We start from the raw sequence: 27,104 nt of genomic DNA, 5'->3' as shown, positions 1-27,104 counted from the left end.
AAGGAGGAGGAGAAGGAGAAGCAGGAGGAGCAGCAGGGCCCAGTGGCAGCCACGGGCCCACTCGTGTCCCACGCTGCAGAGTGCCCCGCGACAGCCCCTTTGCCAGTCCCTGTCCCTGTCCCTGTCCCTGTCCCTGTCCCGGTGCCACCGGGCCGACCCCGCCGCGGCCACCAGAGGGCGCCACAGGCATCCCGCGGGCCCAGGGGCGAGACCCCCGGGACCGGCACCGCCCGCGGGGGGGCCCGGCCGTGTTGGGGGGGGTGGGGGTGATGTACAGTGTGTGTGTGATGTGTGTCTGATGTCTGTGTGTCCACACGTGCACGCAGGTGTGTCTGATGTGTGCACACGTGTCCCAGCCGTGTGTGTGTGTGTGTGTCCCAGGTGTTACATGTCTCAGCTGTGTCCATGACCCAGCCACGTGTGTGCATGTTCCATCCATGTCCCAGCCATGTGTGCGTGTTCTTGTCCCAGCCATGTGTGTGCATATTCTATGTCCCAGCCATGTGTGTGCATGTCCCAGCCGTGTCCAAGCTGTGTGTGTGGGTGTCCCAGCCGTACCCCAGCCTTGTCCCAGCCATGTGTGTGCATGTTCTATCTGTGTCCCAGCCATGTCCCAGCCGTGTGCTCCTCTCGGGCCCCACCGGTGTGTTTGTCACGATGAAGGACGAGGCCATTGTGTTTATTAAATTGCAGCTCCGCGCGGCGCAGCCCTCGCAGCCGCTGACCCCGGTTATTTATAACGCGGGCGGGGAAATCGCAGCTCCGGGCTGGGGCTTTTCTGCGGAGAATTATGGAAAAAAAAATCGATTGTGCGGGCCGGGGCCGAGGGGTGGGGAACTGCGGGGTCGCTTCCAGGAATCGCTTCATCGCCGCGGCTGAGCTGATCCTCCCGGCTGCCCAGGACCCCCCCAGCTCCTCAGAACCCCCCCAGCTCCCCAGGACCCCCCCGGCTCCTCAAGACCCTTCACCCGCTCCCCAGACCCCTTCAGCAGCTGAGGGGAGGCTTTTGCAGCATCACCGGGGGGGGTGACAGGGTCTGGGGCAGTCGGGGTTTGGGGGTGTCCCCCACGTCCCGCCGCGGCTGTGGGTCGGAGCTGGGCTCTCCCGCTGCTCCCCCCGCGGCTCCCGTGATTAATGAGGGGAATTAGTCCGATAATGGCTCTTAAATGACTGTGCCAGTTGCAGGCGCCGCGCCCCGATGGGTGATGGATGTGCCGGGCCCTGGGTGGGCGCGATCGGAGCCGCGTCAGGACCAGGGCAGGAGCGAGGAGGGGGCTGTGATGTCATGGTGCTCGGTGACGTCAGGGAGCAGGTGTGACGTCACACGCTGGCTCAGCGCTGCCGCCCCCAGGCAAGCGGTTTGGCAGGGTGGGGGCTTCTTCCCCCTTCAGTGGCTGTGCAAATCACCATGACATGTCGCGATAGTGCTGGGCTGTGATGCCCTTCATGGAGCTGCATGTGCCACTCATTCCCCTCGGGCTCCCAGGCAGCAGCACCAGGATCGTCCCTCTCTCCCAGATCCCCGGGATCCAGCTCTTGCTCCCGGTTCCAAGGCTGATCCCAGAGTGTGGCTCCCGGGGGGCCGGTTATGGAATGAATCCCGTTAGTTCTCCATTTGATTATCGGCTGTTTGTTTATTGTTTGTTTGCTTTACTTGGGATGAATCTTTCCTGCCGGTTTCCATCGTGCCACGCCAATTCCGTTGGGAATTACAGCTCTGGTGGGAGTGGAGCCGGGTCAAAGGGAAGGCCCTGTGGGCAGCGAGTGGTGGTGACCCCGTGTCACAGCAGGGCGTGGTTGGGGGGGGCCCTCCAAAGCTTGGGGGGCACAAGCAGTGGGTGCCAGCTGGGAGGGCAGGGGAGCTGAGGGGGCTGTGGATTTGTCCCATGGGATGTGTGGATCAGGAGGGATCTGGGGGGGGCTCTGTGGGGCCAGGGGGAGCTCAGTGCCGAGGCCAGGAGCCCGAGGAAGCGCGTGCTCAGGTGCAGGCACGTTCATCCCGAGCCGCAGCATCTCCCATTAATGAAGCACTTCATCACAGCGCCGTGCCGGTGCTGGGGGGGGGAGGGGGGGGGCACCCAATTCCGGGTGATAAATTCCCGGCGACGGCCCTGGCTCGCTCGCCGCAGCCGTGATTCTCCTTCATCTTGAATAATATTTTCGGAGCGGTTGTAAAATCACCCGAGGCAGTGGCTGCCAGCGGAGCCCAGGGCTCCAAGGCCCCCTCCCAGCCCCCCCCAGCCCCGGCTCTCTGGTGTGTGTCACCTCTCCGTGTGTGTCTGCACGTGTGCCACCACATGGGAGCTCCCACAGGTGTGTCTGGCCGTGCACGTGCGTGTGCAGGCCCGTGCCCGTGCCCGTGTGCGTGTGCCAGGTATGCACTGCAGGACCTCCAGCACCCCCCTCGTGACTCCCTCAGACACCCCCCAAACCCCTGTTTGCCCCCCTGAATCCCTGATTTTTGCGGTGATGATCGCCCTTGTCCCCACCCTGATCTCTGGATCCTCCCCTGGACCTCTGAATTTTGGGGGGAGGGTCCCCCCCAGACCTCTGGGTCCCCCCCTGGACTCCTGAGTTCCCCCTTGGACCCTGAATTTTGAGGTGAGAATCCCTCCCAGCCCCCTGTGTCCCTCGGATTTTGGGTCCCTGCAGATTGAATGGGTAGAGCAGGGCTGGGTGGTTTGGGTGGGTGTGGAGCTGCCCAGATGTGCACATCTGGGTGTTCTCCCTCCCGAAACGCCGATCCCCAGCTCTGTGTGTGCAGAGGAGAAGGCCCAGTGGCATCTCCGTGCTGGGGGTTGTGGTGTCACGCTCCTGGAGCCCCCCCAGCCCCCCTCCCTCCACAGCCACTCCCGAGGACTCCTGGCAGCCCCACGGAAGATGGAAGCACCACTCGGGATTAAACTGCCTCTTAATTACAGTCATTAACGAGCGTGGAGGCAGCTGGGCAGGGAATCCCACCACGTTCCAGGGGATCTCCTGCAGGGAACGGGGCTGGGCTCGGGGTGCAGGGCCCCCCAAAGCAGAGCTGGGAGAGGCAGGACAGGGGTACCCCAGACCTCGTGGGCCGCCCTGCACTGATGGGTTGGGGGCTGCACACACGTCCCACACTGACACACGTGTCCATCTGCACATACCCCGTGCACCCCCTGCCCCCTGATTCTCCCCCTGTGCCCTCCAGCCGCCCTGGGCAGGGGAAGGTGACAAAGGACACGCGGCCCGTGCCGAGGGCGGGATGCTCCGTCTCGGGCAGTGGCACTTAATCAATCGCATCTCAAATCTCTAATTATATCACCCGAGGCCCCGCTGGATGCGCCTCAGCCTGCTCTTGTATCCGTGTACTCCCGAGAAATCCCCCCCCTGTGTCCTTTACACCCAGATGGAAGTGGAGAGGGTGGGTGGCCTCGTGTCAGGAGGACCCCACGCGTGGGTGGGAGAGAGGAGCGTCCTGGGGGGGGTTCTGAGAGCCCCCAAAGTGGGGTCTCAGGTACCAGACACGGCTGTGCTGCCGCTTGGCAGTGCCATGACGTGATCACCCCCCCGCACTGGGGGTCCCCATCCCTGCCTGGGGTCCAAAGAGCCACCCCCGCTCTGTCCCTCTCCCGGCCCTTTGTTGGACACAAATAAGCGGTTTCCATGTGCGCGGCAGCATCTGCTCCTGCCGGGGAGATTTGCATCGCTAAATGTAAATTGGGTGTTATATCATTTATCATAAACGGGAGGGCGGGGGGAGGGAGGGGGGAGCGGCGAACCCCGGCCAAGTTGTCACCGGGAAGGGAATCACGACCGGGAATCACACGGCTCGTCCTTCCCCGCCACGGGGGACCCAGAGCCGGGGCTGATGGGGTGGGACAAGGCTGGTCCCGAGTGGGGAGGGAAACTGAGGCACGTGGGGGGACCTCGGGGCCCACGCCCAGAGCTCGCCAGTCCCCTGGACCCCGGGGTCACCCCAGGGGAGGCCGGAAGAGGCAGATGGTGCTGGGGATCAGGATCTGGCCCCAAGCCTCCCTTGTCCCTCCCCACTGGCCCTGTCCCCAGGCCTGGATCCCCATCCCGACCCGCCCCGTCCCTCCCAGCCCGACTGCAGACGCCTCCCTCGCCTCCTGCCCACCGTCCATCCTCGGTCAGACCTCGGAACCCGCTGTCGCAGCCGGACCGATCCCACCCCGGCCATGAAGGGCCCCCTGCGCGGAGGGATGTTCTCCCGGCATGTCAAACGGCACCCCGGAGTGAGTGACCCAGCCCCTCCTCCTTCCAGGGACCCCCCAGCCTTCCCCTGCCCTCTGTCCCTCCTCACAGGGACCCCCCACAGCCCACACCCTTCAGGCTCGTCCTTCTCTCCCACGTGCCTGCAGCCCCTGGGCTTCTCCATGTCCTTCTCCCTTCATCCCACCTGCCATTCCTTGTGCCTTCCTCTGCCCTCTGTGCCCTGTGCCATCTCCTCTTCCCCACGACCCTCCTCAGGCCCTCAGCTCTTACCACACCCCAACAGGGACAGCTGCTCCATGTACCTCCCGCCATACCCTGTCTGGGGACATCTTTGGAGGGGGGATGGAAATGAGGCCCCCTCCCCACTCCCCCCGAGGAGCCCTGGGTCTGTCCCTCAAAATGTCAAGCTGAGGATTTGGGTACCAAGTTGCCTAAAGCTGGCTGGGCACTGCCAAGGGGGGGCCAGCATGGTGGGCATGGGCAGACAGGACCCTCAGAGTGCTTCCAACATCCCAGTGCTCGGCTGGGACGCTGCTGGGCGGGTGTAGCCGCACTTTGGCCCGGTAGTGGGTCCTCTGCTGTGCCCAGTGGTGATGGATGTCCCAGCCCAGGCAGCACCATGAGGCACAGCAGCGCTGGCAGGACCAGAACCAGCTGGCACAGCTCGGTGGGCACTGCCTGGGCACAGGGCAGAGCCTGGCACTGCTCCCCACTGCCCACCCGTGGGAAATGGGGCTGCACCGCTGGCACCTGCGGCTCGGCAGCCCCTGCCTGCGGCTCCCCCTGCCCCTCATTCTTCCCGGGCATTAATCACCCAGACGGTGCCGGCAGCAGATGGTGAGACGGACCCGCCGCCCCGAATCTCCTCCGGCAGCCACAGCAATTCCCGGCGCTGCGGCGGCTTCTCGATTCGCCAGCGCTTGGGCAGAGGCTGCTGCCAGCTCCTGCTGGCACCCCGTGCCAAGGACCGTCCTCCGCCGATGGCCCTGACCTCCTGGATGGGCGCTGGCATCTGCCAGGCGCTCCACCATCGCAGCTTGGCTTGAGCTTGGCTGCCAAGCGGGAACTGGGCAGTACTGGGGGCACTGGGAGAGGATGGGGGCCGGTGGGGAGCTCCTGGGCAGGGGGACGGTGCAGTTGGCTGTTGGTGGTGAGCACAAGGGCTGGAGTGACCCTTCCCAACACCTTTCCAAGCACCATCAGAGTGGGGAAACTGAGTCATGGGGTGGTGGCCGCTCAGGTGGGGGTCTGGGGACCCCATCTCTGCGCTGCAGCCGCCGAGCAGAGCTGCAGACGGAGCCGGTGCTGGGGAAGCGGCTCCGCCACCGTTAATGGGCACGGCGAGGCCCCGGCTCCCAGGGGCACGGCTGGCGCCAGGCTCATTACGCGCCCGCGGCTTCCCCGGCGCGGGGGCCGCGGCAATTTGGGGGAGGTCAGAGCTGCCTCGGCTCGGCTGAGATTGAGGCCGCGCCGCTCTGGGCACCGGGGGATTGGCAGCGCGAGCGCAGACGGGCAGGTGGGACTGGTGGCTCCGCCGAGGTGTGGTGGGAGCCACTGCGGGCAGGGAGGGGGGCGAGGGCACCTCGTGCTCGCAGGGACAGCCGTGGTGGGGCTGGGGCCGCTGAGTGCCCTCCCAGATCCGCTCTGGACCCCCAACTGCTCGGCCCCGGCGTGTCCCAGTCCTTCCCAGCAAGAGGATCTGAACGCTCCTTGTCTTGATGGTGCCCCCCAGACTGAGGGGGCAGGGCTCAGGGGGCTGTGGAGGGATGGGGACACTGCCTGGGTCACAGTGTGGCCCAGGGACAAAGCCTGCCCAGGACCGAGTCCCTCAAGGAGGAACCATGAGCTGATGCTCAGCCCTGAGCCGGAGAACTGGGAACCCTGGGAATGCCGGGAATGGGGTGCTCAGGACCGAGAGCCTCAGGCAGGAACCATCAGCTGAGGCTCGGCCCTGAATGGGGGCACTGGGGATGCTGGGAATGGCAGGAATGCTGGGAATGGGGTGCCCAGGACTGAGTATGTGAGTTAAGGCTCAGCCCCGAGCAGGGTCACTGCAGACACTGGGAATGGGGTGCCCAGGACTGAGTACCTCAGCAAGGAGCAGTTAGCCAAGGCTCAGCCCCGAGCAGGGTCACTGTAAACGCTGGGAATGGGGTCCCCGGGTCCTCAGCAGCACTGGCTCCGGGCAGCCACAGGCAGAGGGGAAGCGATTTCTCATTCCAAATCCAATTCCTCTCCAACACGAGCCGATTTTTCTCTCCCTCTTTTAATTCAGTCACTCAAGCTGACAGCTACACTGTGTACCGCAGCCCGGCTACAGGATTGCTCTGCCATATTCCCCCTGTAAATCTCCCGGCGTGTCAGCTCTGCCTTTCACTCTCCGGTCCGCCTGATAAATATTCATTTTATTGGGGTATTTTTCATTTCTCTCTCTCTCTCTCTCTCTCTCTGCAGCTCATTCCCCTCATTGGCTTCATCAGTGTGGGCCTGGGCAGCGCGGTGCTGTACCTGCTGAGGCTGGCGCTGTACAGCCCGGACGTCAGGTACGGGTCAGGGTGCCCTGGGCACCCTCAGGCTCTCAGCCTGGGTACCCCTTGGGCACTGGCCCTGGGCACCCCTCAATCTCTCACCCTGGGCACCCCCTGGGCTCTACCCCACGCCCTCAGCGTGTGGGGGGCTCAGCCCCAGTGCCATGAGCGGGTGTTGGGGTGCTCAGACACTCCTGACACCTTTGTGGTGAGGGGTGGGGGGCAAATGTGGGTGCAGAGGTGCCCCCAGCGGGTGAGGGAAGCTGGGGTCCTATCCCCTCTCCTTGTTTTGGAGGGGGTGGGAGAAGGGCTCCTCCAGCCTCCTGCTCTGGGCACTGGGAGGAAGGTGGGTGGGTGGGCGACAGGGTGGGTAAAATGTGGCTGATGGACAAGGTGGGAGAATGTGGGGAGGGAACTGAGGGGAACAGGGAATGGTGGGATGGATGGTTAGAGAAGGAATGAAGAGAGGGAGGGAGAGACAAAACCAGCAGGGAAGGATGAGCAGAGGGAGAGGTGTGAGGAGGGATGGAGGGATGGAGGGGGGATGGAAGAACGAGCGGAGGAAGAGGAAGGGTGTGAGGTGTGAAGATGGATGGAGGGATGAATGGATGATGGATGGGTGTGGGGAGGGTGGGATTGAGGGAGGGATGGGAAATGGTCAGATGGATGGTTGGAGAAGGGATGGGGAGAGGGGGGGAGGGACAGACAAAACCAGGGATGAAGGAAGAGTGGAGGGAGAGGTGTGAGGATGGATGGAGGGGTGGGGGACAGAGGGGGGTGCCTGGGTGGAGGGAGGGATGTGGAATCACAGAGGATGGATGGGCAGGACAGCCCCTCATGCTGGGGGGACCAGGCTGGTTTTGCTGTGTCCCCACGGCCCCCCCCCACCTTGCTCATAATTATTTGCTCCCGGTAAAACCACTCATGGATTTAATCTGGCACCAGCTGAGCTCAGCTCTGCAATTAGTGGATCCAAACACCTTGGCTTGGAGGGTGGGAGTGCAGGGGGGGTTTTGGGGGGGGGATAACGGCCCCCCCAGCACATTAATGCCATTAACAGCTCCGGGAGGGGCTGCGCTTGCAACACGGCCCCCCCTTCATCCCCCAATAACACACACAAACATCTTCCCAGATGGAAAATTCTGCTCTTGGCCAGCAGCAGCGGATGGGGGGGAATGGAAGAGGGGGGGAATTGAGCTGTTCTCTCCAGGGACCCCATCCCACGGCTCTGCTGGCCTCCCAGCGCCCCTCCCGGGACAGCACAGGATGTGTCCAGTGTGGGAAGGCCCCGAGGAGAACTGGGGATGGTGACATCGGGGCTGGGGGCACAAGGGGGGGGACAGTGGGGTGAGAGGGGGTGGTCTCTCCCCGCTCCCTGCAGGTGCTGATGTCCCCATCACCCCCCCAGCTGGGACCGCAAAAACAACCCTGAGCCCTGGAACAAGCTGAGCCCCACGGACCAGTACAAAGTGAGCACTGGGTGAACTGGGGGCTGCCAGGGGAGGGGGGAGCAGCCCCCAGTTTGGGGGAAGACACCGTGTTTGCCCTGGGGACAGGGACAGGGGGATCAGCCCTGCAGGGGAGGCTCACGGGCCCCACAGCTCCCTGTGCTCAGATTTGGGGAGGGGGGCACCGAGTGTGTCCCCCCAGCTCGGGGCCAAGGCCAGGCTGCAGCGACACCAGGGAGGGGAGTCACGACCCCCCCTCACCTCCCTCCCTTCCGCAGTTTCTGGCAGTTTCCACTGACTACAAGAATCTCAAGAAGGAACGTCCCAGCTTCTGAGCCACCCCCGGGACGGGCAGGGGGGGAACCCAACCCGCCTGAAGCCCCCCCAGCTCCGCCAAAGCCACCGCACACAGGTCCCAGCACTCCCCCAACACTCCCAAACCTTGTGACCGAGTCCCCCCCCCAGCAAACCCCGTCCCTGCAGAGCCCCCACACCCCTCACGGTCACGTTGTGCCTGCCTTAACTCCTAGGACAGTAATAAATTACAGGGGGGGTAGCAAACTGCATTGTTTGTGGTTTCCCAGGGCCTTTAACGCAGGAGATTTTATCACGCCCCCTCCCCCGGGAAGGCTGGGGGGGTTTGGGGGGGGGCCACATCCCACTGGAAGCAGCACAAGCCCCCCGGGTGCTGCATTTCCCCTCTCCCACGCTCCTGGGCCCCCCCTCAGGCCCCACCCAGGGCCCTCTGGAGAGGGCAAGGGGGGGGGGTCACACCCACACATGTGTGCAGATGCACATGCGTGTCCCGGGGACGTGTGCAGCCCCTGGGACACGTGACATGGAAAAGAGGGGGTGGAGCAGCCTGGGCTATGGCCCCCTGACTTGTTTAGGGGCTCAGTGTCTCCCCCTGCCCTCAGAGCCCACTGGGTGAAGCCCCAGGATGGGGACACTGAGGCACAGAGACCCCCAGCTCTCCTGGTGCAGTGCTGGGGGGCTCCAGGAACCCACCCCTAGCCACCCTTCTCCCCCCCAGCCCAGCACCCAAACACCTCCAGGCTCTGCCCCTGCTTTTATTAGCAACCCCCCCAATAGAAAAGTGCAAGATGAGGCTGGAACTAGCGGTGCCCCCTCCCAGTCAGCATCTGGGGGGGTCTCTGCACCCTAACACTGAGAGCAGGACGGGCATGCACCGTCCCCCATTCCGGGGAGGGAGCGCCCAAAGGTGCTGAAGGGGGACGAAGGGGAGTGGGGGGAAGGCAGAGGGTGGGTTTCAGCCTCCCCTCGCCCCCCCAGTGACCCCAGCCCGGCAGGAGGGGAGCCCCCCCCTCAGTGGTCGCTGAAGCCGGGCATGGGGAAGGCACGAGCGAAGGTCTCGACGCGCTGGCGGAGGTCGCTCAGGCGCCGCTGCGTCTCGGGGTCCTGCAGCAGGAAGCTCTTGAAGTCCTGGAGCTTACCTGGGGGCGGGAGGGGGGCAGGTGAGGAGGGGGGGGACCCCACGGTAGCCCCATCCCTGCCCAGGCACCCGCAGGGGAAGCTCCTCCAGGCTGGGGAGCAGGGCTGGCACCGGCGCGGGGCACAGCCCCTGTGCCCCCACGGAGTAAGGGCCCCCCCCCAGGAAGGGGGGCACGGGGAGAGACAGGGGGAGGAGAAACAGCCCCCCCCCACTCACTGGTTTTGCTCTTGACGTCCAGGGCCAGCATGATGCCCTCGTCGATGAACTCCACGACCTTCTGGAAATCCTCCTCGCGGAAGTGGCGGGAGGTCAGCGCGGGGGCACCTGGGGATGGAACCCCTCAGGGCCGGGACCACCGTGGGGCAGCAGCCCCCAAGGGCTCCCCAAACCCCCCACGGGCTCCCCAAACCCCCCAAAGGAGCTCCCCAAGCCCCCCCAAAGGAGCTCCCCAGCTGCCAGCCCCCATGGGGTCCCGTGCCCCTCTCTGGGCCAGAACCAGCTCCAAACTCCCACACGGAGTGCTCAGAGAAGGGTGGAACAGTGGGGCTGCCCTGGGGCAAAAGCCTGAGCACCCCCCACCCCAGGGCTGGCAGGAAGCCCCCCCGCAGGGCCCGACCCTCACCCAGGCGCAGCCCCCCCGGGGTCAGGGCACTCTTGTCCCCCGGGCACGTGTTCTTGTTGGCGGTGATGGACACGAGCTCCAGCACCCGCTCCGCCCGTGCCCCGTCGATGCCCTTGGGCCGCAGGTCCACCAGCACCAGGTGGTTGTCGGTGCCGCCTGGAGAGCAAGGCAGAGGGATGAGGACCCCCGAGCACCCCCAACCCCTCCCCTTGCCGCCCTTCCCCTGCTCTGCAGCGCTGCCCCTGTTCTGCCTCACCCCTCCCCAGCTCACAGGGCCAGGGACGGAGCATTACCTGACACCAGGGTGTACCCGCGCTGCAGCAGCGCCTGGGCCATGGCCTTGGCGTTCCTCAGCACCTGCTGGCAGTACTCCCGGAAAGCCGGGGAGCTGGCCTGGGAGCGAGGGGACACCCTGTCAGTGCTGGGCCCGGGTCACCCCCCGCCCCGAGCCCCCCACCCCGGCACGGACCTGTTTGAGGGCCACTGCCACGGCGGCGATGGCGTGGTTGTGGGGGCCCCCTTGCAGGGAGGGGAACACGGAGAAGTTGATCCTGTCCTCCAGGTCGTAGAGCGTCTCCTTCCCCGTCTTCTTATCCACGGAGCGCACGCCCTTGCGGTAGAAGATCAATCCCGACCTGGGGGCAGGAGACGCTGGCACCGCTGCTCCCGCTGTCACCCCGTGGGACACCCCCTGGGGCAGCTCCATTCCCGGGGAACACCACCCCTGGGACACGGCAGGCGCTCGCAGCCTCACCTGGCGCCACGCAGGGTCTTGTGGGTGGTGCTGGTGACGACATCGGCGTGTTCGAAGGGCGAGGGGATGGCCTTGGCCGCCACCAGCCCGCTGATGTGGGCCATGTCCGCCAGCAGGTACGCCTTGACCTCCTCGCACACCTGGGGACACCGTGGTCACCCGCTGTACCCTGGGGACACTGTGGCCACCGCTGTCCCCGTTCCCTGCCCCCTGTGGCCCCCAGACACTCCCCCAGCACGCACCTTCTTCATGCGGGCGTAGTCGATGAGCCGGGCGTAGGCGCTGGTGCCCGCGATGACCAGGCGGGGACGGAAGAGCCGCGCCGTCACCTCCAGCTGGTCGTAGTCGATCAGCCCTGTGGCCGGCTGCGAGGCACAGACAGACAGACAGACAGACCAGAAAGCTCAGTCAGCCCGGGAGCGGATGGACAGACAGACAGACAGCTCGCCAAGGCACCCCTTTGCTCCCCCGGCTCCAAGCACGGCACCTCTGGCTGAGCCGTGGGTACCTCCTGAGCCACAGCTGCCCCTTTCCCCCCAGATCCTGCCCCTCAGCTCACATCAAGCTTGTAGGGCATCGACTCGAAGAAGATGGAGGTGGCCGAGATCCTCTTGACGTCGGACATGTACCCGTGGGTGAGGCTGCGGGGAAGGTGCGGGGTGAGCCCGGGACCCCCGGGAGGCAGCGGGATCCAGGCCCCCCACCAGCCCCCCACTTACTGGCCCCCATCAGGCAGGTCCAGCCCCATCAGGCGGTCGTGGGGCTGCAGCAGGGCCGTGTAGGCGGCGAAGTTGGCCGGGGACCCCGAGTAGGGCTGGACGTTGACGCCCCAGCGCGCGGGGTCCAGGTCAAACGCCTCGAGCGCCCGCTGCTCGCACAGCAGCTCGATCTGATCCACCACCTCGGCCCCCCCGTAGTACCTGGGGGAGACAGGACAGGGTGATGGGGGCTCCCCCTGCCAGCCCCCCCTTGGGGGAATCCCTCCTGCAGCTCAGTCCTGGCTGCAGAGGGACCCCTGATGTCCCCCCATCCCGTCCCCACTTCACCTCTTCCCAGGATAGCCCTCCGAGTACTTGTTGTTGAGGCAGGAGCCCAGGGCTTCCAGTGCCGCCCGGCTGCAGAAATTCTGGAGGAGAACCAGGGGTCAGAGTTGGAGCCGCCAACCCCCTTCCCCGAGCAGGGGTCCCCTGGGCCCGGCCCCAAGCCCAGCCAAGCCCCCTGGCCCCCACCTCAGAGGCGATGAGCTCCAGCCCCCGGCACTGCCGATCCTTCTCCTTCTGCACCAGGCTCCACATCTCGGGGTCGCTCTCGGCCAGGCTCTCCTGCCCCGTCCACCCGGGCACCTGCCTGGTGGCGGCGGCGGCGGAGCCGTGCTGTGCCCGCTGGCTGCCGGGGCCCACCCGGCCCCCCCATCGCTGCAGGGTCTGCACAGGGAGGGGGGGACAGGCTGTGACCCCACACGGAGGGTGCTGGACCCCCCCCCTACCCTCCCCGGACCTGCAGGTGACAGGGGGAGGAGCAAGACCCCCAAATTCTGTCTCCAGTCACCGGTGTCACCCACCAAGGTGGGCACATGGAACTCCAAGGTCCTCATAAGGCCCATGGGGACCCCTCCAAGCTCCCCACAGGGTACATGAGGACCCCCAGGGACCCCACCAAGCACACGGGGACCCTCCCAAGGTTCCTACAAGACACATGGGGACTCTCAAAGACCCCAAAAGCATGTGAAGACCCCCAAGGACCCCATAAGGCACAGGAGAACCTCCCCAGAGGGCACAGGGGGACCCCCCCCAAGCCCACGTGCACCCCTGAATCCTCATCCACGGCCCCCCGTTCATTGTACACGGGGGGTTGTGTCTGCCCTGCAGGACCCCTACCCCAACGCCGTGCACAGCGAGGGGGGTCCCCGGTGCCCCCCTCACCCCGGTGACGGGTGATGTAACCGCCGCCACCCCATTGCATCACCCGCGGGGCCGCGGGCACCGGGCAGGGGCCAAGGCCGGTGGCGGTGGCTGTCCCGGCCCCGGGGACTTTGGGACAGACACAAAGTCCGCGAGGAAGGGTTGGGGGGCACGGGACCGTTCTGTGGACACGACACCGGGATGGGGGTGTCGGTGCCCAACCGGGGGCGAGGGCGGTGGGGAGGACCGGGATGGAGTTGGGACCCCCGGAGGCGCTGGAGGGGGGAGGAAGAGGTACATGGGGGGCGAACAACTGGGCATCGGGACCCCCCCCGCCTGCCCCCATTGGGGACCGGGAAGTGGCGGAGATCGGGACCCGGGTGAGCACCGGGAGACACCGGGGACCGGAGTACCCTGCGGGCACCGGGACCCCTGCGAGCTCCGGGATTCCCCGGGGTACTGGGACCCCCTTCCCCCCCGGGATCCGGGACCCCTGCGGGCCCCGGGATTCACCGGGCCCCGGGAACCCGAGCGGGCCCCTCCCTACCGGGCACCGGGACCCGCCCCCCGGGCACCGGGACTCCTGCGAGCACCGGCAGACCCCGGGGACCGGAGTGCCCGGCGCGCACCGGGACCCACGCGGGATGTGGGAACCCTTACCGGGAACTCCTTACCGGGAATCCCTCACCGGGGATCGGGACCCCCCCCAACCCCCGGGGACCGGCCCCCCGTGCCCCCGGTGGGGCTCACCCTGCCCAGGCGGAGCGGCCACATCTCGGTCCGCGCTGCACGTGGGTCCCGGCAGGGTCCCGGCCCCGGTCCCGGTCCCGGTCCCGGTCCCGGCCCCGGTGCCCGCCTGGCTCCGCCCCCACGCGCGAGCTGCCGGGGGGGGCGGAGCCACCGGGGCCGACGGGAAACTGGAGGTCCAACCCTCCCCTCCCCTCCGCTGGACCGGGGTCATCCCTGTGCCCCCCATCCCCAATCCCGGGAGCTCCCCATCCCCGCTCTCCCCATCCCCAATCCTGGGGGTCCCCCATCCCTGCCCCCTCCATCCCTGGTCGGGGACGATCAACACACTTTCTTTTTTTTTTTTCCTCCCATTTTTTCTTTATTTTCCACTTTTTTTTTTCATTTTTAATTTTCTTTAAAAAAAAATGATGAAGAAGCCCCTTCCCGAGGGAGGGACGGAGCAGCCCCTGGGGACTCCCCTGCCCTCCTCACCGCGTCCCTGACCCCTGCATGGCACTTCTTCATGGCGTGGGATGGGGGGGCTGCACACATGGAAGGGTCCCCCATGGAGGGGGGTGGTCCATGGGACACCGGGGGCTCAGTTGTGGCACTGGAGCAGGGCCAGTGTTGGGGGGGCTCCAAAATACCTAGGTGGACCCTTGCACACACACACGTGCAGGGCTGTAGGACTGCAGAGGACAAAAGCCCCCCCAGTGTATGGGGTGAGGACTGAGAGCCCCCCTCAGCACCCTGACCTGCCCCCCGTGACACCCCGGAGGTGCCATCACATGGGGTGGAACCCCCCAGTTCATCCCCACACCCGGGGGGCCCCAGCCCCCAGCATGGGGGGGCTCCGTGCCTGCACCCCCTGAGCTGCAGTGATGGGATTTCAGTGGGTAGGGGGGGCCGGGACCCCCAGCACCAGTTGTACCCCAGTAGGGCGCAGGGGTGCCGCAGTGAGGGGGTTTCAGTGGGTGGGGAGGGTCTCAATGGGTGGGGGGCTGGACCCCCAGCACCAGCTGTCCCATAACACAGCACAGAGATGCTCCAATGACGAAGGGGGGGCTGGTGTGGGGGTCATGGGGGACACCGAGCAGCCGTGAAGGGGACGCAGCACCACCCCCAGCCCCCTTCCCCCCACCTCCCGCTGCGGGGCCGTCAGCCGAAGTAGGGGTTGTCGTGCTGGAAGTTGTAGTCGGGACAGACCTTCTGCACCAGCTTGTAGTCGATGCTGAGGAAGGAGATGAAGATGCAGATGACCTTGAAGGGCTTGGCGCAGAGCCAGGCCGCGTGGCTCTGCGTGTGCTCCGTGAAGCACACCTTGGACGGGTCGTACAGGCACGGCTTGTTCTTGCGCGCCCGGTTCGTCTTCTCGTACTCCACGTGGCAGTTGAGCGCCTTGGCCGGGCGCCCCTCGGGCAGGGTGCTCTGCTGGGGGGGCGGCGGCGGGCGCGGGAGCTGGGGGGGGCCGGGCACCAGCACCTCGAAACCCACCGCCTTGGAGGGGGGCACGATGCTGACGGAGACGTTGCCCAGGCTGGAGGAGTTGTGTCGGAAGTAGACGCTGAAGGTGCCGTTGATGTGGTCGACGATCTTGCCCGTCACCAGGAGGCTGAACTTGAGCGTCTTGATGTTGAAGTAGAAGTCTCCCCAGCCGAAGATCTTCTTGGTGCGGCTGGACTTGAGGGTGGGCTTGCGGTGGGCGCGGGGGCTCGGCGGCTCCCCGGCCGTCTGGTTCTTCTGCCAGTCCCAGGGGCTCCTGCCGGCGCCCGCGGGCATCCCCGCGCCCCGGGGGGGCTCTGCGGGAATCAGCCGCCCGGGGTCGAGCGCTGGGGGCTTCAGGGTGCCATAGGGGACGTCCTTGAGGAGGCCGGAGGTGCCCAGCTCCAGGTACCCCAGGGTCTTGGCGATGTGACCCCCGGCACACACCGTCTGGGGGGAAGAGGGCAGAGACTGCACGAGCTGTGCCTGTGTCCTCCTCCTCATCCTCCCACCTGTGCCCTCATCATCCTTCTGCCAGCATCCCCCTCCTCATCCTCCTCCCCATGCCCCTCCTCACCCTCCTGCTCCTCCTCATCCTCCTGCCTGCAGCAGCTGGGCCGGGACCGCAGCGTCCCCTTCCCGAGGCTCGCCGGGTCGCTGGTTTGGGCACCAGCGAGCAGAGCCAGCTGCCATCCCCAGCCTGGGACCCCAACTCTGACATGCCTCCTGTCCCTCACCCCCTACCCAGCTGCTCCCCCGTGCCCCCATCCCTCATCCCGCCGCTCCCAGGGTGCCCGCTGTGCCCTCCTGCCCTACCAGCTGCTCCGGAGTCCAGGATGCTGCTCTGGCAGCCCCGGCCTCGTCAATCACTGTCACCCTGAGCTGGCAGGTGCTCCACTGCTCTGGCAGCTTCTGCTCTGGATGACCTGTATCCCGGGGGGAAGGCGGGAGGGGGGAGCAGGGCGGGGGGCAGCAAGCAGAGGCACCAGCTGGAGGGGTTGTGGGAACATGGGGGGCTGCACTCCCACAGGGAGCTGAGGTGGGCCCGGGGAATGGCTCCAGCTCATCCCAGCATCACCCACCCTGCACAGTGTTTCCTGCTTGGGAATGATCTCAATTGGGAATGATGGGGGTCACATGACCCTGCTCAGAGAGGGGGAAGCCCCCCAGGCCCCCTTCTCCTTGGTCAGGTGGGTCTGTGTGTGTGGAGTCTCTGCTTGGGCACTCCCCAGAGGTGAAGCAGCACCACTGGGGGGCCCAACCATGGTCCCCCACACTTGGTGTTGAGCTGGGGGCTCCATCCAATCCATCCCTGGGGTCCATCACCTCATCCCCCTGGTGTGTGCTAGGCTGAGCCCCTAAATCTGCTCTGGCATGTGCCACACAGGAGACAGGAACGCTGGGCAGGCACAGGCAGCTCCATGGGGCTGTGGGAAGGGGATTCGGGGGGACTCAGCCCATCATGGGGGAGCAGGGGGGGGGACAGGGTGTGCAGTGCAGAGCTGTGGCTCAGCTTCCATCCCTGCACCCCCCAGCCCGGCCAGCCCCCCGCTCCCCCCGGCTCTCTCCGAGCGCCGCTGCTGCCTTCGCCCTTATCTATATTTCAACGCAGCTTCAAAGCCCAGCTCCTTCTCCAGCCAGAGAGGGGGGGCAGGCCCGGGATGGCAAGATAAGGGGAGGAGGGGGAGAGGGGCACCCCCAGGCTGGGAGAGATGCATTTTGGGCCGGGGGGGTGGTTGCAGCTCCTCCCCCTGCACCCCAGCTCCGCTCCGTCACTCCATCCATCAGACTGGAGCCCCTCACATCCCACCCTGGGGAGGCCAAGGGGCACCCGTGACCCCACAGCTGGGAGCCCCCCAAACCTGCCTGCACCCACAGCAAGGGCCCAGGGCCTGCAGCCCGCAGGGAACACAAGCAGAGCAGTATATGCTGCTGAGCCCCCACCACTGGGAAGGATTTCTGGAGGTTTCCAAGCTCTGTGCTGGATTTCCATCGCAGCCAGGGCTGGGAGCCAGGACCCGTCCCCAGCAGCACTGCAGGCACCTGCACCCTCCTCCCCTGCCTCAGTTTCCCTTTCCAATCCCCCGCTCCCCACAGTCCCCTGCAGGGGTGAGTGGGATGGGATGGGATGGGATGGGAATGGGATGTGATGGGAATTGATGAAGACAGTGATGCAGGGACAGGGAAGGGACAGGGACGGGCAGGCAGTGGGGAGGGGACGCAGTGGGAGCAGAGCAGATGGGTGCTGGCAGCAGCCCCCTTTAGTCCGGGGGGCTGCAGATCCCCAGGCCAGGCTGGTGCAGGGGTTGCAGGAGATGGAGCCGGGAGCCAGGGGACACAGACTGTGAATGGAGAGAGGGAACAGCCCCCACCCCTGCAGTGCCCCCAGCCCCTGCTGGCGAAGGGCCAGGCTGGCAGCCCCCCAACCCATCCAGTCCCTCCTCAGGAGCTGCTGGGGGAGCGGGGGATGAAAGGGAATTGCAGAGCAGGGCAGCGGCTGCGATGCAGCCAGGGCGATCGATCGCGGCACCGGCGCAGTCCGAGGGCGTGGGGGGACCCTCTCTGCCCGCAGCCCCCGCTGAGCTCCGGCACGGGCCGGCCAGGGGGGCTCAGAGCCTGCGGGCGAGGGGCAGGGATGAGCTGGGCCACGGGCACCTCACCCCAGGCAGTGCCGAGGGGGACCAAGGTCACCCCCCTGCGCCCTGGCAGCGCTGTCGGAATGCAGGGCAGGTCCCGAACACCTCGCATTAAATATTAATGCTCCTGCTGTGCCTTTGGGGTGCAGCTGCACACACGTGCCCATGAACCTCCTGACACGCGTTGTGGGTGCGCAGGGGGGTCCCAGTGCCAGCCCCTCCCTCCCTGCCCACACCAGGAACTGTGCCATGCATGGCCCTGTGGTGTTCGGGGCTCCGCTGCCACACGCCGGTCACCTCGGTGTGCCTGAGACGGTTGTTTTTTACTGTCACGTGTGCTACCGCATCTACACATCCGTGCTCTTCCCCTCCTCATCCTCCTGCCTGTGCCCTCCTCCTCATCACCATCCCCATGGCATCGTTCAGTGCCTTAGCTGCTCTCCAGCCCCTCGTGTGCCCTTCTGTGCCCCCACGGCGCTGCAGTCCACGGGCACCACGTGTCACGCCCCGCGCACAGGGAGCCAGGCAAGGATGCGGGAAGGGCTGGATGTGGCTGCAGAGGGACCGGGAAGGCTCTCGGTGCCGGCATCAATTTGGTTCGTCAGGCCCAGCGGTGATGGCCACTCACATCCCATTTGCTGCTGGGGCCAAGCGCCGTCAGCTGCTCCCCCGAGACCCTCGGTCACCTTGGTGGAGAGGAGAGGAGCAGCACGGGGGGGGCCCAGGGAGCAGCTGCCCTGGTGTGGGATGAGCTCCAGCAGCCCCAGAGCGGGGCTGGGAGTGGTGGGGCACAGGCTCAAGGCAAAACAGCCCCTGCCAGCAGCAGGAGCAGAGTGACACCCCTCTACAGAGGCAGGGTCTCTACCGCCAGCCTGACCCTGTCCCCATTGCGTGCCTGTCCCTGTGCCCACCGCCAGTCTGTCCCCATCTCTACCACCGGCCTGTCCCCAACCCTGTCCCCGATCCTGATCCCTGATCCCGGATCCCATCCCTTCCCCCCTGCCTCAGCAGGGACCACCGGCAGCACTGTCACCGCTCTGTCACCGCTCTGCTGCTCGGGCTGTCCCGCTCTGCCCGCGGGCGCAGGGTCAAGCCAGCCTCTCCCCTGCCACCCCACCTCTCCCCCTGTCACCCCGCCGCCTTCGTTAGCGCGAGGAGATTAATTGGAGGTGGTGAGCGACAATCCCCGCGGGGCCGCTCCCCCCGGCGCGCGCAGCCCGGGGCGCCGTGGCATTTCCAAAGGTTAGCAGCAAACAAGGTGCCTCTGACAGCTCCCATTTATCTCCCGGCGCCGCGCGGGTGCTAATGCGGTGCCGGGTGCCGCGCTGGGCTCCGCGGGGCTGCGGGAGGGACCCGGCGTGCCCGGGCGTGTCCGAGCGGCCGCGCGTGGGTGAGAGCTCCGGGCTGGGTGTTCCCGAGCCTTTGGGGAGCGTGTGCGCGGCTCTGGGGGGAGGGTGTGGGTGTAGGTGCCGCGGGTGTGCGCCCAGGTCGCCTCTGCGCCCGGGTGAACGCAGCAAACGCCAGCGGGTGCTCCCGTGCTGCTCCACGTGCGGCTGGGTGTGCACCGACACCTCCACATGTACACGCACTGTGACACACGCACACGTGGAGCGAGGTCCTTGGTGTGGCTGCACATCCTGGGTGATGCATTCCCACACCCCCTGTGTGCCCACCCCTATCCCTACCACTAGCCCGTCCCCATCCCTATACCCAGCCCGTCCCCATCCCCATGGCCAGACTGTCCCTGTCCCCACCACCAGCCTGTCCTGGCAGGGGTATGGCTGTGCTGCCGCCACCCTGAGCTGTGAGTGACAGTCCTGGGGAGCCCTTGGTGCCAGGGCAAGGGACTGATGTGCTGCTGGGCACCCCTGGGCTGGCAGTGGGGTGCTGGAGATCCCCAGACCAGAAAAGGCACCCCCAGCACTGGGATGGATGAACCCGACGCCAACAGCTCCTCGGCCAGCGGAGAGCCCAGAGGAACTTGCCAAATCCAAATCCAAATCCACCGAGTCCGCCAAACAATCCACCAGATCCACCACGGGCTCCTCCCGGCTGTGTCCCCCACGGGACCGCCCTGGGGTCCTGCTCGTGGTGACACTGGCGTGCCACGGGGACCGGTGTCCCCTCCAGCAGGACCGTGACCTGTGGGGCCGGGGGGATTGCCTTTGGATCAGCTGTGCCTTCACCCCCCAAACAGACACCTCGCTCCTCGCCGACGGAAAAAATATGCAAATGCTGCAGCTTTATTAACGCGCTCGGCACGCGCTGGCTAATAAATATTTCATAGCCCGAGTAGGACTTTTTTTCTCCCTCCTCCTTCTTTCTTTCGTTTTGGTTCCTTTTCCCTGTCACTCGTTTCCTGCCTTTTCTTTCCTCAGCCGTTATTTTATTTATTTATTACTTTTAAGGGCTTCACGGTGAGGCAGGAGCTGGGAGGTGGTGGTGGGGGGGCCGGGAAAAATGTACATCCCAAATCTCTCCCCCCACGGGTGGAAAAGGAAAGTGCTGTTAAGAGCAAAGGAAAAAATATAATAGAAGGGAGGAGACGGCAGCAGGCAAAGGATTCGAGGCTTGTGTGACTCATTGGGCTGGAGGAGAAAAGGGAATGAATGGGAAAACAGGAGATAAACGGAGCAGGAGGGGGAGAGGGGGTGCGGATGGGTGGGCAGCAGCCAGCGGTGAGGGGACATGGGGGTGGTGGGGGACAGGGACACGTGGCTGCAGGGTGTCCATCACCCAGTGGCACCCGAGCCAGCCAGAGGCCAGAGGGCCTGGAACCCCCTGGATTGGCCTCGGAGAGACCCAGCCCCATGTGAGGGTCACTGGGGAGGGGGCTGCTCCCGGCCACCCCCAGCCACTCACCACGCAGGACACGGGGACATGGGCAGCTCACAGGGACGGTGTGAGGCAGAGCCAGCAGGGACGGGTCCCAGGTCATTCCCACATCTCCAGTGCCAGGGATGGCCCCCAGGACCTCCATGCTCCCCCTCCTCGGCCCTGCCTCAGTTTCCCCCACCCTCCCTGAGCCACCCCAGCTCTTCTCAGGTGAGGACTCCCAGGGGTGCAGGGAGGCAGCAGCTTCCCCCGAGTCCCCCCCCAAACCAGCTGGACCACAGGCCTGCAGCCCCCACCCTGTGCTCAGCTCCCCCACCCCCGGCCACCCCCAGCCCTCTCCTCCCCATTCCACTTTATTATTGCAATAAATGTAGCCATAAAAGTGGCAGGTATCGGCGCACACCGCGATCGCTGCTCCCGAGCTATGGAAATGTAATTTCGAGTGTGCCCGGGAAATTTTATAAGATTGTATCAGGAGGGATCATAAATTGCATTTCCAGCACCCCCCCCCTTTCCCCCTGGATGAGATGGGGCCCATGAGAAGGTCACCAGAGAGGGGGTGAATGCCAGGCTGTCCCCTCAGTGAGACCCCATCCCCGTGGCCCCCCCCAACATTCCCAGGGCCAGCTGGGATCTGTTTCCCCCGGGGGTGGGGGGCAGCAGTCAGGACAGAGCAGCCCCCTACACCTCTCTGGCAGCGGAGGTTAATGAAGACCCTCCAAGGGACCCCCAGGAGCGCTGGGGACCCTCAAGGGCATTGCTGTGGCTGCAGCTCCTCTGGGGTCACAAGGACCATGACCCTCCACAACCAGGCAATGGTTTCCATTGGGAGCAGGGGACAGCGTGTCCCTGCAGCCCACCATGCCCTGGGACCCCTCTGGTGACCCCCAGGGCTGGATTCAGCCCCCTTTGCACCCACCCCCCATCCTGGGCTGCCGGCCCCTGACTGGTGCCCACCGTGGGTGGAGGCTCTGGTGCCCCGTTCCAGGGAGACAGGGGGGACAGCGAGAGGGTCTCTGTGACACCCACTGTGACACCAGGCAAGGCCAGCCCAGGGGCCTGATGGCCACGGGGGTCACAGGGGGTCTGTGTCCCCACACAGTGGGCTGCGGTGGGGATTGATCTGGCTGAGGGGGACCCTGGAGCTCCTGTCCCTGATCTGATCTGATCTGATCCTCCACAATGACTTTCCTTTTGCAACAGGGAAAAAGGCAGGAGGAGGTGGGGAGGGGGGGGGGACACGGGCGCGGGGACGTGATTATTCCTTCAGCAGCAATCCAAGCGGCGGGAGAGGAAGCTTCATCTTTCCTGGGCCATTTACCTCCAGCGCCCGAGCGCGAAGGCTGAGCCAGGCTCGGCTGCGAGGCTGGAGCTCGGCCAGGGCGGGGAGGGGGGGCTCCTGCTGCAGGGTCTCAGCGCAGCCTCACCCCACGCTTGGGCCACCGGCTGTGGGGACTCTGGCTCCCGGAGAGGAGGGGCTGGGGATGCAGAAAGGGGGTGCAAAGTCATTAATCTGTGAGTGTTAATTGGCAGGGGTGTGATTAGTGGCGGGGGCTCAGCTGGGGGCTGCTCCTGCAGGGGGAAGTGCTCCCCTCGCCCCCCATCCCGGCTCGGGCACCCCTGCCAGTCCCCGGTGGAAAACTGGCAATTAAAAACAGGAGGAGAGGGGAAAAAGCAATAAAAGGGGACCCGGCTTGGAGCCAGAACAGCCCTGGGAAGCGCAGGGGTGGGTGGGTCTGGCTGGGGGGCACCCCTGGGTGCCCCCCCTCCCCAACCACTGCTCCCCCTCCTCGCTGAGGCTGCGCCAGCCACGCTCCAGGCTCCAGCCTTATTGAATCTCCCAGCTCAGGGTGCAAAGGGCACCAGAGGGAAGAGTTATTAAAAAAAGGGAAATGAGTCGCTTGGAAACCTTCTTTCGGAATAACAGTGTGTGTTTGTTTGGCGATAGATTAGCTCAGCCATGCTGAGCACACAGCACCCGCCGCAGCCAAGGGCGGCTCGGGGAGCCGCAGCGCTGGAACGGGGGCCACGCGGAGCTGATCCCGGCCCTGTGGGCACCATCTGGGCACTGTCCGGGTACAGACCTGCCATGGCAGCTCCCTGGAGCTCAGCACCCCCAGGGACCCCCGGCCAGGCAGGGCTGCAGGACGGCACCTCCACCCAAACCCCATTTCCCCTCCCCTGGCCCCAAATGCGGCGCACACCTCCGAGCCACAAAATGGGTGAACCCCCCACAGTAACGGGAGCTGGGGGGGGGGTGGGAATTGGGGTGTCCTTGCACGGAAAGGGCTGGCAGCATCTGCTGAGAGCAAAGCCATCTGTCAGGCAGCAGCCCAGGAGACGTGTGACGGCTCCTGGGTGACAGCGAGGCAAAGGGTGAGTTTCCCGCGCCATCCGCCTCCGGCTGGCACGGCCACCGGCACCGCGAGGCAGGGCCTTCCTGGGAAGGGTTAATCCGTAAGGGAAAACCTGCCAGCAGCACTCCAGGTGCTTTGCAGACAGCCGCTATCTCACCTGCCGGTGCGGGCAAGGAGGGAAACCGAGGCACAGGGTTGGGCTGGGGGAATGTTCCGGCAAAGGCGCTGGGGATGGAGCAGGGTGAGGAAAGACAGCGGCGTCCCAGCCCTGGCCCTGCTGCAGAACCCAGCCACCCCAAGCCAGCAGTGCCTGCTCCTGCCTGCTCCAGGGCCAGCATCACCCGTCCCCTCCACTGCTGGCTCTTGCTTGGCACTGGGTGGGGGTCACACTGTCACAGCAGCATCAGGGACCCCAGGAATGGCATCTGCCTCCCGGGAAGGCCAGGGGGATGAAGGTGGAATTGCTCTTTCTCAGCCCAAGGCCATCAGGCCCAGCCAGCAGTCCTGGGTCCACGCAGGGGGCTGGCCAGGACCCGTGGTGGTAGAGAGCCAGGCCAGGTCCCCCCCAGAAGGACCCCACAATGTAATGCTCAGTGCACAGCAAATAATGGAATGCATAAAAATAACGCAGGAACCTGGGAGAGGCTGAGGAAGGGGGGTCTCCTGCAGGCAGAGGTGGGCTCATCCCCTCACCTGCCCCAGCACTGCCAGCCCAGCAAATCCTGGGCACCCGCAGCCATGAAGGGTGGGGTGCTGGGTGGGCCAGGAGGGTGGTCTGCACTCCCATGGTGGGAACAGGCACCCACTGGGCTGGGAGGGCTTGTCCATCCCAGCAGGGATCCCACAAACACCAGTGTCACCCAGCACACACCACGGGGGGGACACCCCGGGGGTCCCTCATGCTGGGGGTCCCTCCCTCCCGCCACAGGGATGAGGCTCTCGCTGCTGCCCCAGGGGGTGCAGCCCCACCTGCCCCCACCTGCCTCTTCCCCCTGTGCTCCCACCACGGTCCTGGTGGGATGCGGCACCGGGAGCCCCAGGCCAAGGCACCCACCAGGGCTGGAGGGAGCCGGTGGGACCCCCACCACACCCAGCTGCCTCTTGACCCCCAAAAGAGGCCTGGAAAGTTCCTTCCCAACAGGCCCAAAGGGCTGAGGGGGCAGGAAAAGCTCTGTTCCCCCTCCCTGGCACCCGGTGGCCCCACGGGTGGGCAGCCCCTGGCCCCTCCATGTCAGGGAGCCCAAGAAGCACCGGGAGGGGTGTCCTGGACCCCCCACCACAGCGGGGCTGGGGCTCAGGGTATCTCCCAGGGTTATCCCCAGGCTGGAGCCTCCCGTGCCCACGTGCCCACCCCTTGCCCCAGGCCGTGCCCGTGCCCCCTCCTCGGCTTTGAGCCCCCCTGCACCCACCCCAGCCCCGGCGCCTGCATGGGCGTGGGGGGGGCCAGGGCAGCGCCCTGCTCCGGATTTCATCAAAACAAACCCATTTGTCTTGAAGCGGCTCCAGCACCGACAGATGCTCTGCGATGGATGGACACGGGGAGGGGGGGTCACGCAGAGCCACCCCCACACACGGGCACCGGTTTTCCCCCCTCCCCACGCAGGGAGCAGCGTGCCAGGGAGAGACGAGTTGCAGGAGCCTTTGCCTGGGGGGGGTCGGGTGGTGCGGGGGCGGGCGGGGGTGGGGGGTCCCTGATGTGCATCCAATTCCCGAGAGGGAATTGACTCGTTTGATTTTATTCATGAAACACAGAAAGTAAAAATGGAGTGTCAGGAAATCAGATCTGCTGGGTGATGAGCCTGGCCCCCCCGGCTGGGCTGGGGGGGCTCCATCCCCCCCTCCTGACCACCACGGCGCTGGCGTCGGATGCAGCCGTAGCCCCCCGAGGGGCTTCAAGAGGAGGTGGCAGAGGGGGGACACGAGGGGGTGAGTGGCCTTGGGAAGCTTTTAGGATCTGGGACTGGGGGACTTTGCGGGGGGGGCTCTGCGGGTGGGGGGGTCTCTGCGGCTGCAGCTGCTCCTCAGCCTCCACAGGCAGGCAAAGGGGGGGAACAGGCAAAGCCCCCCCCCCGGCCTGTCCCAGGTTCGAGGCCCCGTGAGCCCACCCTACAGCTGGGGGGCGCCCGCTGGGATGGGGATGTGGCTGGTGGGAGAAGCCCCCCTGGAAGGGCTGAGCCCCCCCCGTGTCGAGGCTGAGCCTGCACCGAGTCGGGACAGGGATGAGGCGTCGCCTCTGCAGGTGGTTTCGGGGCTCACGCCCTTGGCGGAGCCGGGGAACGGCCGTGCCCCCCCCAGCCCTGCGTGGGGACCCCCGAGCCACCGTGGGGGGTTTACCCTCCTGCCCCCTCCAGGTGCGGGACAAGGGCACCCTCTCCCCTCCCGCGGAGCCCCCCCGGCAGAGGGTCCGACCCACCCACGCGTGGCCGCCCCCACGTTCACGAGCGGCTCCGTCTCGCTGCCCCCCCCGCACCTGCCAGACGGCGCCTCCCGCGCTCTGCAACGGGGGGAGGACTAGAGGGGCTTCACCGGCGGTGGGACCCCCCCAGGATTTCCCCTCGGCCCCCAACTCCGCCCGAGGTCTGGGCGCGGCGCCCCGGGACAGCCCCGGGACCCTCCCAACTTGGGGGGCGCAGGACTCCCCATATGCAACCCCTGTCCGGCCCCCCCAACTCTCTCATTCTCTCGCCCCCTCCAAACCGCTCCCCAGTGACTGCACGACCCCCCCAGGATCGCACAAGCCCCCAGCCCTCCGCTCTCTCCGTGACTGCCGGAGCCCCCAGTGCACGACACCCCCGAGCCGCACCCCCCACTGCACGACCCTCCCCAGGACCGACCCCCCAAATATTGCACGACTCCCCAGGGCAACAGCACCCCCATCCCTCCGGATTTGTCCCACCCTCCCAATAACTGCACGAGCCCCCTCACGGAGCTGCCCCCTCCCCGGTAATCGCCCCTCCCCGGTAACCGCGCACCCCCTTCCCCCGCGTCGGTGGCGGCCGTGGCGGGCGGGGGTCCCGGCCCCCGTACCTGCAGCAGCAGCAGCCCGGGCCCGAGCAGGGGCAGGCGGCGGCGGAGCATCGCGGGGCTCCGGGAGCGGCGGCGGCGGCGGCGGTGGTTGAGGGGCGGCGGGAAGAAAGTTGGAGACTTGCGGGGCCAGGCGGCGCCTCGGCGGCCCCGCCAATCCCGGCCGGCGGGGGGGCACCGGGGGCGGCTCCGGGGGCGCCGGGACCCGCACCGGCCCCGCGCGAACCGGCGGCTCCGCCACGCACCGGGGCGGGGGGCGCGGGGAGAGCCCCGCACCTCGCGGGGTCCTTCGCCCCCTCTTCCCCCGCATCGCAGGGTGTCCCCCGGTCCTACCCCCGCCTTCCCCCGCAGCCCGGGATGCCTCCGATCCTGCCGCCCTCTTCCCCGGGGTGTCCCCGCTCCTATCGCCTCGTCTCCCGGAGACCCCGCACCCCGACATTGTCCAGGGAGACCCCGCACCCCAGGAGACCGCCGGCCCTGCCCCCATCCCAGGAGACCCCCGGTGTGTACCCCCGACTGCCCCCGGTCCTGAGACACCCAAATCTTGCTCCCGTCTCCCTGCGCACCCCGGGTCCTGCCCCCTGTTCCCTCTCCACCGGAGATCCTGCACCCCGAGGTGCCCCCGGCTCTGCTGTGCCCTGGAAAACGTGCTGGCACCGCAGGGGGACACCCGGTCCTGCCCTCCTGGGGCCCCCCACCGCTGAGCCCCCCCAAGATTCCAGCAGAGGAGGGGGGACCACCCTACGGAGAGCCCCTGGGGGGCACTCCAGGCCCTGCCGCACCCCGAGGAGGGGTCCCCTTGCCTTGCACCCCCACCCGTGTCAGGCTGGACATGCCACCTGCGTCACCTGCACGGACACACGTGTGCACACATGGACACGCGTGTGCTCATCCCCATGCTGGGCCCCTCTCCCAGCGGTTCTCACCCGTCCCCCCCAGGGTTTTCACACCTCCCCCCCCCGCCACCAGAGCCCCCTCTCCACCCCTTAGTTTATCCTCATTATTGTGGGGTTTACTGTGATTATCCTGGGAAGCTGCCGGCGGGGGCTTGGCATTGGCAGGGCCAGGGGCACGGGGGCTGGGGGCACACGGGGGGCTGAGGGCACACGGGAGGGGGCTGAGGGTA

The 27,104-nt window shown here is 66.4% G+C and overlaps 3 protein-coding genes across 3 annotated transcripts; 1 reads left to right on the top strand and 2 right to left on the bottom strand.

Moving 5' to 3' along the window:
* The first annotated feature begins 4,103 nt into the window (after positions 1–4,103).
* On the top strand, positions 4,104–8,727 carry NDUFA4L2 (NDUFA4 mitochondrial complex associated like 2). The gene is made up of 4 exons (XM_050337468.1): positions 4,104–4,229; positions 6,664–6,752; positions 8,146–8,206; positions 8,464–8,727. The coding sequence occupies exons 1-4, from the start codon at positions 4,173–4,175 to the stop codon at positions 8,518–8,520; spliced, it is 264 nt and encodes an 87-aa protein (XP_050193425.1). The 5' UTR covers positions 4,104–4,172; the 3' UTR covers positions 8,521–8,727.
* A 510-nt stretch (positions 8,728–9,237) lies between these two features.
* On the bottom strand, positions 9,238–13,776 carry SHMT2 (serine hydroxymethyltransferase 2). Its single transcript, XM_050337480.1, has 12 exons — positions 13,666–13,776; positions 12,244–12,438; positions 12,061–12,140; positions 11,734–11,934; positions 11,574–11,655; positions 11,257–11,379; positions 11,015–11,154; positions 10,730–10,895; positions 10,554–10,653; positions 10,261–10,416; positions 9,855–9,962; positions 9,238–9,639 (listed from the first exon to the last, which is right to left on the bottom strand). Exons 1-12 carry the CDS (start codon positions 13,687–13,689, stop codon positions 9,512–9,514), a joined length of 1,503 nt encoding a protein of 500 aa, XP_050193437.1. The 5' UTR covers positions 13,690–13,776; the 3' UTR covers positions 9,238–9,511.
* Positions 13,777–14,022: 246 nt separating this feature from the next.
* NXPH4 (neurexophilin 4) lies at positions 14,023–26,063 on the bottom strand. The gene is made up of 2 exons (XM_050337466.1): positions 25,982–26,063; positions 14,023–15,576 (listed from the first exon to the last, which is right to left on the bottom strand). Exons 1-2 carry the CDS (start codon positions 26,030–26,032, stop codon positions 14,803–14,805), a joined length of 825 nt encoding a protein of 274 aa, XP_050193423.1. The 5' UTR covers positions 26,033–26,063; the 3' UTR covers positions 14,023–14,802.
* Between the last annotated feature and the right edge of the window lie 1,041 nt (positions 26,064–27,104).

This window comes from Myiozetetes cayanensis, unplaced genomic scaffold, assembly GCF_022539395.1.
Source record: "Myiozetetes cayanensis isolate MyiCay16 unplaced genomic scaffold, myiCay2020 scf66, whole genome shotgun sequence".
Classification (NCBI taxonomy): domain Eukaryota; kingdom Metazoa; phylum Chordata; class Aves; order Passeriformes; family Tyrannidae; genus Myiozetetes; species Myiozetetes cayanensis.
The sequence above is the reverse complement of the archived record's forward strand: the minus strand, read 5'-3'. Positions and strand labels throughout refer to the sequence as shown.

Coding starts and splice junctions, on each gene's coding strand:
- NXPH4 (XM_050337466.1), bottom strand. CDS start 26,032: ATGCTCCGCCGCCGCCTGCCCCTGCTCGGGCCCGGGCTGCTGCTGCTG. Junction 15,577..25,981: donor CCGGGCTGCTGCTGCTGCAG/GTACGGGGGCCG, acceptor TCTTCCCCCCAG/ACGGTGTGTGCCGGGGGTCA.
- NDUFA4L2 (XM_050337468.1), top strand. CDS start 4,173: ATGAAGGGCCCCCTGCGCGGAGGGATGTTCTCCCGGCATGTCAAACGG. Junction 6,753..8,145: donor CTGTACAGCCCGGACGTCAG/GTACGGGTCAGG, acceptor TCACCCCCCCAG/CTGGGACCGCAAAAACAACC. Junction 8,207..8,463: donor GCCCCACGGACCAGTACAAA/GTGAGCACTGGG, acceptor TCCCTTCCGCAG/TTTCTGGCAGTTTCCACTGA.
- SHMT2 (XM_050337480.1), bottom strand. CDS start 13,689: ATGTGGCCGCTCCGCCTGGGCAGG. Junction 11,935..12,060: donor GAGGGCTATCCTGGGAAGAG/GTGAAGTGGGGA, acceptor TGTCTCCCCCAG/GTACTACGGGGGGGCCGAGG. Junction 11,380..11,573: donor CGATGCCCTACAAGCTTGAT/GTGAGCTGAGGG, acceptor TGTGCCTCGCAG/CCGGCCACAGGGCTGATCGA.